We start from the raw sequence: 11613 nt of genomic DNA, 5'->3' as shown, positions 1-11613 counted from the left end.
GATGAGAGAGGCAAGCCAAGGTACGATTGTGGGAAGGCCCCCACAGTGCACTCGAAGGACGCCAGGACGGAGTCGAGGACCCCACTCTTAACGTTCATCGGCACGAGCGTGCTTTTGGCGAAGTTGATGATGAGGCCAGTAGCCGCCGCGAAGAGGTCGAGGATGACCCGAAGCCGAGCAGCCGCTGCGGGATCAGCACGCATGATGATCAGAGTATCATCCGCGTACTGGAGGACCACCGCCGGCGCCCCATCCACCAGAGGGTGACAAAGAGCCCCGTCGCTCCTGATCATGCGCTGGAGGACGTCCGCGACCAGGAGGAACAGGTAAGGGGAGATGGGATCCCCCTGACTCAGCCCGTTCCGGACCGCAAACCAGCGCCCCGGCACGCCGTTGAGAAGGACCGCGGCCTTGGAGGAACGGAGAATGAGGTCCATCCAGTCACACCAGAGAGCCGGGAACCCCCGAACCTCCATGATCCGGCGAAGGCTCGGCCATGCGATGGAGTCGAACGCCTTAGCGAAGTCCAGCTTGAACACAAGCGTGGGAGCCCCCCGCCGACGGCAGCACTGCAGCAGCTCAACCGCATACACAAAGTTCTCCGAGATGCTGCGCCCGGACAGGAACCCAGACTGGTCCTCATCGATGATAGCCCCGATCTGCGATTGGAGCCGAGAGGTCAACCCCCGACAGATGATTTTCACACCCCCGTTCTGAAGCGAAACAGGACGGAAATCGCCGGGGCCCGGCACGCCATCCTTCTTCGGGAGCAGGGCAATGAGAGCACAGTTGATCCCGTCGAGAGAAGCCATGCCGCGGTGGACGTCGTCGAAGAGGCGTTGCAGGTCGTCCGCGACCGCCGGCCAGGCGGCCTGGTAGAATGCGGGACCGAGCCCGTCCGGCCCCGGCGCGCTCGTCCGGTCCAGGGCGAAGACAGCGGCCCGGATCTCCGCCCGGGAGAAGGGGGCCACCAGGGGAGCGCCGTCCACCCGTGGAGCCGCGGCGTAGAGGGCAGCCAGGTCGAACCCCAGTTAGTAACCGGGGCTCGCCCTAGCAGGGCGGAGTAGAAGCGGCGTAGCGCCGCCTCCTTGGCCTGGTGCGCCACAAGCTCAATGCCATCCACCACGAGCACGTGGATGGCGTTGCACCAACGACGGTGAGAGGCGCGGGCGTGGAAGAAACCGGTGTTTTCGTCGCCCTCCGCCACCGCTCGGCACTTCCCGCGCTGCCGCCAGTAGGCGGCCTGCCGAGAGACCGAGCCCGCCAGGTGTTGGAAAGAATAATGGGCGCGGATGGGGCAGAACTAGAGATCTTGATTGGACTTAGTTCACAGACATGTAAAGTTATTCCTGAAGAGTTCACGCGACAACTAGATAATGATCCGATTAAGCAGAGATTTCTGAAGAGGCTTGTCGACATACTGAATGCAAATATGAAACCTAGCGCTCATTGTCCTGGAATCAGGAGGGTGATACTTGAGCAAGTCATACACTTGATGGAGTGCAATCCTCGCTATGCAGATTGCTTCAACGAATTCAAGATAATTGAAGCACTATCAAGGGTAGAACAAACAGTGTCAAAAGCTGAGAACTACAAGCTCTTCATGGCTGATGCAGGTTTCATGGAGTACAGCACGCCTATGTCTGCTCTTGTGGCAAGAGCAAAAGAGCTTATGTCTCGTGACTGACTACAATTCAACCGTAGATCAGTAGATGGCAGTAGGAGTTCTGAACACATTTGATTTCTCATTTCATAAGCAAGTTGTAGGAGATTCTCCATCCACGATTGCAGTGTATTGTATGTTGCAGTACAGTAAGGGACTCCGTCGATTTTGTTAATATTTTTTGCTAGAACGTGCATCTATATGGATGTCATATTTGTGTTAGAAGAAATGCCAACAAAACGTGAAAATGAACAGAACCGTCGACAGTGGCGTCGACTGAAAGACAAAACAGTCAGATAAAAGAACCACTCTCTGATGCATCTGGTGGGTTTCGAGTGAATATTTCTTCACCTTGTTCCAAGACATCAATGTTTTGGCATAAACTGTTACAGGGAAATTCTCATTAGGTTGGTACCGATGCAATGAAGGATTGTGTCTCAAAACAAATGTCCAATGTTTAGAAGAAAATATAGGATTATGCATCTAGGTTATGACAACAGGGTTGAAGAGAGGAAGATAGTACCGTAGTACGATGTCAACGCACATATAATCTTGCAAATAATAAGTCTGCTTCATGTGGACAGGTTGGCATATGACATGAAGCCAGAGGGCAAAATCTGTGAGCGTATCCAGGAGGCGATGTCGGATAGTCCATGGCGAGAGTAGCGCGAAAGAATGGTTATGAATACTTTTCAAGATATGGAGCCATACAAACATGGCTTTTTCAGAAATAAGACAATATATTTTGCGGTGCATGGTCCCAATGTTGCAATTCGAGCCTAAAAATGTCCAGGTCTGATTGGGTGATGGTCTGCATTGTTTCAGTAATTCAGTGTGACATTGAGCAGTCGAGACTCACTCAAGACGCACCGAATTCAGTGCAGATGTTAGAGACTCCACAAGTTTGTGCTGCTAATTGGCCGGCTAACGATGATATATTATCTAAGTTTAGTCACGGGTGGTAAAGCCTATAATAAACGATTTTAACTAGCAACAGGATCCGCACAGGGACATTGTGAAGTCTAGGTTTATGCTAACACCACGAAAGCTGAACTTTTCTGCCACCCGCCTCGAGGTTGGCCATTAAACACTGCCGCAGTCAGCAGCGATCCCCCAGAAACCACTGATATTTGCTTCTCGGATCAATCCCCGCTGCCGATTTGAGTATAGAAAGGTGCCGGACTGCCTATGTCTATGTGAACCCAAAAAGTATGGTGATAAAATGGCCCTAACATCTCGAGGGCGACCAGTGGTGCCGGAGGCCGGAACGCCGCCGGTGCCAAGGGAGGAGAGGGGGGAAGAGGGGAAGGTAAACAGCACCTGCGGAGCTGGGATGTTGGAGATCCGCGCCGAGCTGATCGCCCCCATGGCGCGGAGGCGGAAGCGAGGCACCTTCGCCTGCTCCTTTCCGGTCGCCGGTTACGCTATTGTTTTTTTTTATCTATATCTATACCAATATAAAAAGACCCAGACGGGCAGATTCAAATCATCTCGACCGTCAAATCATGTTATCTAGCGATTTAAATCGCTCCAATGTTGAACACCAAACACGTTTAACGCTCTAATTACCCACCACTGCTATTGATTATAAACACGTTTTTACTCAATGCTATCCCTTGAAATCTGTCATGTAATTAGTATCCTACCATTCCTGCGAAAAAGTAATTGATATCTTACCAAATACCAACGTGCAGCAGATATATCTTATCTAATATGACATGCAACTAATATCCTACCTAATATAAACGTGTATTGCACGTACATTATTACTAGTTTAAGAAAAGACACCATAAAGACATCTTAACACATGTTTATACTAGTATAATTATTTATTTATTTTTGATTGAACACAGAAGTACATAGCACTCATATTTTTTTTGTAAAACTTTCCATCCACTCATCAATTGTGAATACATCCAGATCCATAGACGTAGCACTAGAGGCACTGGAACGAGTCGAATGTGTGTCGCTCTCATCGTTCTTCCTCGACAGAGTCGGACAAACCTTGTTATAGTAAATAGTTATACTAAGACCCCACTAAACCAACCACGTCGATGAATAAAAGTATAGATCTAAAGGATCCATGTTGTAGACACATGAATATAGACGAACGAAGATCGGATCCAACTAGATTCACCGAAAAGAAATACCAACTAACCCCGTATGATTCGTCGAACACACACCTTCACATGTCCATCGACAACACTAGAAGCACCTACTTATAAATAACCTCACAACAAGATACAGCCTATTGGTGAAGACGATATTTCTTAGCTTGAGACCGAATAAGTTTGTGTAAATAGTAAGATCCAAATATTTGAAAAAAATATTAAAGAAGAATCTGAATTATGCTTGTGGCGAGTAGTGACAAAAAAATTGAGTGCTTCAAAAGTTTGACCACGGAATGTCATTCGTGAAAATTGTGAAACTTCCTAACAGGAGTTTTCTAGAAAATTAAAATCTTTTTTAGTTTTCTGATTTACTGTTCATGTGAGCTCGCAAAAGAGGACTTTCGGCAATTGACTCTGTTATTTTTATTTCTATAACAAGTAATGTTAGCACGCGCAAACAGAGTGTAGCTCAGATGGTAAAGTTTCTTGTGATGGACCATCTATCAAGGTTCAAGTTCTACACTTAGCACTTGTGCTCGCATTTTTCTGGACTAGTAAATACGCACGTGCAATGCGCGTTGATATTAAGAAGGAAATTAATTGCACATTGATAGTAGGTAGGATATCAACTACACATTAGTTATGTGATTCACACAAAAGTTGCGAAGCATCTGTCCCCAAGCTCAAATGCTACCTGATGAAGAGTAAAAGCGAAAGAAGAAAATAGTAAACAAGTTTAAAAAATTCTAAAAGTTTTGATGATAGACTTTGACAAATGTTTTGTATGCATGCAAAAATTCAAGCATGAAATGACATTCATGGACAATCATGGCAAAAAAACATATATTGATGATAAAAAATGCTAGTATTGAAAATATTTTAGAGTGCTGATTTATTTTCATGACTTTCACGAATGTCATTTTGCGCTGAAATTTGGTAAGCATGCAAAACATTTGTCAATGTTTGTAAAAAATCTGCTTATTTTATTTATTTCAACTATTATTTTTTTTACCGTTTATCATGGTACGTTTGAGCTCGGGTTCAAAATTGGGCTTTGGATATTTAACATGATATTAGTTGCACGTTCAACACTTATCATTGGAGCAATATAGGCCGTCGGATTGATATGATGGCTGAAATTAATTGAATATACCCCTTTAGATATTCTCTATATTGGTATGGATACAGATTTATTTTAGCCTTTTTCGTTATGATTGTTGAGTGGAAGAAAACGTTACCCTCACCTACGATGCGTTTACGGCTTATCTATATCTATATCTATACCAATATAAAAAGATCCAAATGGACAGATCTAAACTATCTCGACCGTCAAATCATGTTATCTAGCAGTTCAAATCGCTCCAATGTTGAGCACCAAACACGTTTAACGCTCTAATTACCCATCACTGTCATTTGTTATAAACACGTTTTGACTCAACGCTATCCCTTGAAATCTGCCATGTAATTAATATCATACCATTTTCGTGAAAATGTAATTGATATCTTACCAGATACCAACGTGCAACAGATATATCTTATCTAATATAACGTGCAACTAATATATTACCTAATATAAACATGCATTGCACGATGCATCATTACTAGTTAGCTCGAAGAGGCTGATGCAATGTGCGCGTGTGCAGATGAGTACATGTGCAGGTGAACATCGAAACTGCTGGGCGGACGACATTAACTGGCCGAACCCCACGCGATGCAGGAATAAACAGTGTTGTCTGCTTTTGCTCTACCGTATCAACGGCTTGATGTGTAGTGTCGTCCGTTGATCGTCCAAATCTGTCGTCGGTGTAGCAGCGCTCGGTGAACATTCACGATTGTACTGCATTAAATAAATAAAAACACGCGTGCACCGGTGCACGGCGCTGCCACTAGAAAAACCAACCTGTGACATCTCTGGGTAACGTTGACACGTCAACCCTGACACCCAGTGTAACGTTGGCACGTCACACCCAGACCCCACCACCCAGGCCACGGGCAGAGTACTCTGCTAGAACTCCTGCTTGACTTTCCATGGCCGATTCCGGTGACACAGTCCAACCAAACACGCACCAACACGACAGCGACCCGAGCAGAGCCGTGGCGCCCCGCCTCATCCCACCCTCCTTCCTCATCCCTTTCTTGCTTGATCGGCCTCGCCTCTTCATCCTCCGCCCAAGTTTTCAAGCACGCATCGTTGGTCCTTAATCGGTTCTCCGCGCCCGATTTCCCCGCGCTTCTAAATGGGGAGTCGGCGGTGGGTCGCGGCGGCGGCGGCGGCGGCCATGGTGGCCTTCTTGCTGCTGTCCGCAGCCTCGCACGGAGGACGGAGAGGTATTTCTCTGTTCGCCGTACAACTTTTGTGATTGTGTTAGCATCTCCTTTTGGGCGCAAGCTCCAGTCTACCAGAAATCTGTTCCCAGATTCCGTCGTATGAACAAAATGCCCTGATTATCATTCACAGGACCCAGTTTCAACAGCAACAACCGGACTTTTGTTTTTAATTATACCCTAGCGAAGACTATTGTGGAATATGCTTCAGCTGTAAGTTACTTCGTCCTCTTTTCTCTCAACCTGTCATGCGTTCTAGGCTCTTGTATTATCATTCGCACATTACAAATTTGTAATTAAATATTGGAATTCCGTTTTATTTCGAATTTCTTGTATATATTTATATATAACCAAAATTAATTTATGCTCATATTATTTTTCTCATTCTTAGGTGTATATGACGGACCTAACAGCTCTATATACATGGACATGCTCAAGATGTAATGACTTGACTAAAGTGAGACAACTAATTGTGTCGTCTTGTTATTTATCTTGTCTAATTGTGTCGTTTGGTTTACTTTTAAGTTCAACTACTACAAATAACTCACTACCGATGTCGCCGGGTATCTTATTTCAAAACAGGGCTTTGAGATTAGGTGTATAATTGTCGATATCCAGAACTGCTTGCAGGTCTGTATGCTACATTGCTACAACCTTAATTTACATGGTAAAGTTTGTTCCCCACGGGACTAAAATATTCTTGCGATTAAATAACCTGACAGGCATTCATTGGTGTTGATCATAATCTCAATGCTGTAATCGTTGCAATCAGGGGAACTCAAGAGAACAGGTTTTGGAATAATTTGGCATAGCTTTACTGGCTTTTGTGTTTATGTCCCTCTCTGTTCACTTCTAAATTATCTCATTCAGTGTACAGAACTGGATTAAGGACCTGGTATGGAAGCAGGTTGACCTAAACTATCCAAACATGCCTGATGCGAAGGTCTTTGGCACGAACTTGAGATATATACTCTGTTTATATAGGAGTAGCTGTTATTTATTTTCTGATGAGGTTTATGTTCTGGTTAAAGGTCCACACTGGATTTTACTCTGCTTACAATAATACACTTTTACGTCCAGCCATCACAAATGCTGTTCGCAAGGCAAGAAGATTGTATGGAGATATTAGCATAATAGTTACAGGGCATTCGATGGGAGGAGCTATGGCTTCTTTCTGTGCACTTGATCTCGCTGTAAGTGCCCCCGCGATTATGTTATTGGCATAAGGCTCACCTTTTGTTTTGGTGAACAAGGGAATACTATCTTTCGACATTAAACACTTCTGTATTTGCTGATTCATGATCTCTGAAATGTTCCTCCCATTTACAGATTAGCCTTGGAAGTGACACTGTTCATCTCATGACTTTTGGGCAACCACGTATTGGCAATGCTGCCTTTGCCTCCTACTTTGAACAATATGTACCCAGTGCGATCCGAGTGACACATGAACATGATATTGTGCCTCATTTACCCCCTTATTTCTTCTTCCTCCCGCGCCTGACATACCACCACTTCCCTAGAGAGGTATGCCCCTGCATAAACCTAGAAATTGCATGACTTGATCATTGTAAAAACTCTCTCAACATTATATGCTCATTGTTCTTTTCAACCAAACGCACTCTAGATATTTTTTTACTTGGACACTGTCGACAGACACAGCATCAACAGGACGCCTGGTGCTCCCAAAGTGATATAAACATCTGCATGATGTGTAATACAATTGAACATCAGTTACCATGCAAAACATTTGTCACCACGCATTACTATTTTGATGAAATGCAGTAGTTTACCATTGTGTTGTCTCTGTTTGAAGAACCGGACTATCTATACGAACATTTCGCTCTGAATCGATTTTGGAAAGATCTCTTACTATATATCTGTTATACATCCTTGAATCACCATCCACTGTGCATTCAAATTTAAGGTATGGGAACATGATGTTGATGGCAACACAACCTTCCGAGTTTGCGACGGCAGCGGAGAAGATCCAGATTGTTGCAGGTGGGGGCCCATTCATTTCTCTGGTAGCGATTTGGTTAACTCACCCCGTCTCCTGTTTCGAAGTCCTAACACCTGTTCGGCTGCTCCCTGTCTCTGCATTTATAGGAGTGTGTTTGCGTTGTTCTTGAGCGCCTCAGACCATCTGACCTACATGGGTGTTGAGATAGCAGCAGACGACTGGAGCACCTGCAGAATCGTCATGGCCCAGAGCGTCGAACGGCTCCAATTGTATCTTAAGAGTAATGTTATCACGTGGAAGAACCCTGTCGATATCATCATTGCAGATCATAGCGTGCAGACTGATCCGAGCAGTTCCAGCTAGTCATTATTCATACAAGCTGGTGTATAGTGTTGCCAGCATTTGCATGGTTTTAGGCATTCAGCCAATGGGATGGTTTCAACATTTTTAGCATGACAGATATGTGGTTCTTTTATCTGTAGCTTGTAAATGTAGAGAGATGTGCAGAAGCAGAACACCAAAGTGTCATAGGGACAAGTTTCTCAGAATCTTGGGTCCAGTGGTAGTACATGACTAGGTTTTTTTTGGAAGTGTTAAAATTTTGTTGAATATGTGTATAGGACTACAGTTAGGCTACACAAGAGATTTAGGTGTTTGAGTCAAACATTTGTAATATGAGCTTATTATTATATAAAGGCACCACGGGTAGCCAAAATAGACTATGACGGGGTTGGTAGCATAGACACGAGATTAACAGAGGGACGGTCCGGACACTCTCGTGGCAGGGATGTTTGGCGGCCTGCCCTGGCGGTTTGTTGTCGATCTGTATATACTATGTATATACTATGTTTTTTTTGAAAGGATGTATATACTATGTTGATTTTGAACCTTGTTAACAAATATCGTCTCTTTTTTATTTTTAACATGAAGTCAGGAAGTATGAACTACATCAAGTAACCGTGGGCGCGGGACCAAGGGGCGCGAGCTCACCAACAATCAGGGTCGAGCCATGTAATTGTAGCTTATCTAGGTATATATAAGGCGAGATAGGGGCCTTCTCAGGGATCTGACACGTTCTATAGATCATACTATAGCTAGGTTCTCATCTACCACTATCTTCTTTCTTTCCGCTTTCCGGCTGAGAGCTTGTAACCTAAGAAACTAATCTCCCCAATGATCCTTTTGATCGCTATGAGTGCTGGAGGCAATACAACCACCAAAGGTAGGACCATAGGAGTAGGGTCTTACCTTCTCCCGGAGGGCTAAAACCTGGGCAAATCTCATGTCTCATGTCTTACCATCCCAATCCGCCGCTCACACCTCCTCCGAATAAATATGTCGCCGCTCAATAACACTGACGGTCTTGAAATACTGACAACCATAATGGTCATGATAGGATCGACAATCTTGTCGTCAAGAACATTGAGAACAATACCTTTGAAGAGGGTATCAGTAGCCTGGAAAGCTTTCTCATCTTCAGGAGTAAATGGTCCTTGTGGCTTTCCCTTGAAGGTTTGTGGTTAGCCAAAGAACTTCCTTGTGTGCCATTCCTCGTAATTCACACCCTCAAACACATGAAGTTTGAGGGTTGCAGCAAAACAGTTGGAGAAATTGCCAATGATAAGGTTTTTTGATTGTTGAATATGTGAGAAATTTTCCAATAATTTTAATCCAAAAATGCGGCAAATAAATCATGATTAACATACCAAACATGAATAAAGAAAAGAACATCAGTGCTACTCAAACTAGTCATGTAAGATAAAAGCAACATGTCTAGATCACATGCTAGTACAAGAATTCCAGAAGCAATCCCTAACAAAAGGGAAAAGACGCATAGGGTGACCTGACCGGGCCGGCCCCTCAACGGACGGCAGCATTGTTACAAATTTCAAAATCCCGAGCATTTTTAAAATCACACGAAATCATTTTTGAAAATGTGAGATGATTTTTAATTTTTTTTTGAAAAACACGAAAAAAATAGAAATACAGAACATTTTTTTGGAAAAAACAGGAAAACTATTTTGAAAATGTGAGCAAAAATTGAATTTCAAACGTTTCTTGAAAAACACGAACATAATTAGAAATTCCGAACATTTTTTAAAATATGAAAAAATATTGAAATTCCTAATACTTTCTGAAAATGGGAAAAATTTAAAAACACAAAGAGAATTTGAAATTATGAACAAAAATTAAAAAAATGTGAATATTTTTTGAAAGTGTGCATATTTTTTGTAAATTGTAATTTTTAAATGTGGCATTTTTCATAAATGAGAACATTTTTTAGTTTTTACCATTTAAAAATTAAAGAAAAAACCAAGAAAAAGAACAGAAAAAATGAAAAACCAGAAAAACAAGTGAAGAAAACATGAGAAAAAAACAAAACCCATTGAAGAACCTGCTAAGACGATCCCGAAACCAGATCATCATGTACTGCCTTTTTTACAAATGGGACGGCCCGCTTACTCGGTTGCTCGTGCTAAGGATCTACACTTTGACACAACAGGCGTCATCCAGGAAATTCATGTAGAAAATACCGCATCTAGCGCTCCCCGATATTTATATTGTTATTGAAGAAAAAAACTACAATGACTTCATTAATCAGTTCCCAGATGAAGAACTGGACGATATCATTTACTACTCCCTCCGTTTCAAAATAATTATAGTTCTAGGAGTATCTTAAGTCAAAACTTATTAAGTCTGACCAGAAATACACAAATAGTATGTATCAATGTCTATAAAACCAAATTTCCTTCATTAGATTCATTATGAAATGAATTTTCATATTATATATATTTGATATCATAGATCTTGACGTAAATTTCTATAAATTTGATCAAACCTTTAAAAGTTTGACTTGAGAAAATATTAGAACTTCAATTATTTTGGAATGGCAGGAGTACCCGAAAGAAAATTAAAAGAAAGAAGGGAAAATCTAATGTGCGTAGCATGCACCGTGGTATTCCCATGCTGCTCCGTTACAATGGAAATGTTCCTTTATATAGAGAGAGCACCATATGTGTTGTTGTCGTCACATTAATTAACACATTCAAATATTCAAAATAATTTATCTCATGAACTGTTAACCCAATTAGTGATCCATTTTCACCAGCGAGTTTGTCTCTGGCGAGGACTTCAAAACAACATATCATATTGCCGTGTTTGAACAATTTTTTTACGGACTCTGGTTGTTAGAATATGACAACATAATTGTCTCTGCCAATCGTGAACAATTGCCACAATAATTATGTACAGTTACCAGATAATATGTTTGTATGTGTTTAGACGTTGTAATGTGATGTAAGGGTAGAGAGTGAATAACCAAGTGTTAACAATAGAAAAGGAGTGGCATCATCCCATACAAGTACCACGAAGCAAGTTTGCTAGTGATATATATTGGCGTTCAACAATCCAACAACCAAGTTAATATAATCTGACAACTAAGTGGCTCATAATCTGGAAACTAAGTGATATTAATGTGCCAACTACTGATGAAAACAGAAGTTATCAAAACATGTCAACATGAAGATATCGTCGCGAGGGTGCTAACAGTGAAA

At 42.6% G+C, this 11613-nt stretch overlaps 2 protein-coding genes across 3 annotated transcripts; both read left to right on the top strand.

Annotated features, from left to right (window-relative positions):
- The first annotated feature begins 1280 nt into the window (after nt 1-1280).
- LOC123184856 (uncharacterized) lies at nt 1281-2032 on the top strand. The gene has a single exon (XM_044596901.1). The coding sequence runs from the start codon at nt 1283-1285 to the stop codon at nt 1685-1687; it is 405 nt and encodes a 134-aa protein (XP_044452836.1). The 5' UTR covers nt 1281-1282; the 3' UTR covers nt 1688-2032.
- A 3762-nt stretch (nt 2033-5794) lies between these two features.
- On the top strand, nt 5795-8800 carry LOC123187698 (lipase). 2 transcript variants are annotated; one of them, XM_044599616.1, is made up of 10 exons: nt 5795-6102; nt 6233-6312; nt 6491-6556; nt 6682-6729; nt 6822-6889; nt 6970-7042; nt 7131-7292; nt 7429-7623; nt 8024-8100; nt 8206-8800. In XM_044599616.1, exons 1-10 carry the CDS (start codon nt 6012-6014, stop codon nt 8420-8422), a joined length of 1077 nt encoding a protein of 358 aa, XP_044455551.1. In that variant the 5' UTR covers nt 5795-6011; the 3' UTR covers nt 8423-8800. The 2 variants fall into 2 exon arrangements, 1 of the variants encoding a protein (XP_044455551.1); XR_006494096.1 differs by having other exon boundaries at nt 5799-6102; nt 6977-7292.
- The last annotated feature ends 2813 nt before the right edge of the window (nt 8801-11613 follow it).

The sequence above is a fragment of the Triticum aestivum genome, chromosome 2A, assembly GCF_018294505.1.
Source record: "Triticum aestivum cultivar Chinese Spring chromosome 2A, IWGSC CS RefSeq v2.1, whole genome shotgun sequence".
Taxonomy (NCBI): domain Eukaryota; kingdom Viridiplantae; phylum Streptophyta; class Magnoliopsida; order Poales; family Poaceae; genus Triticum; species Triticum aestivum.
Note: the sequence above shows the minus strand (reverse complement) of the source record. Positions and strands in the feature narration are given on the sequence as shown.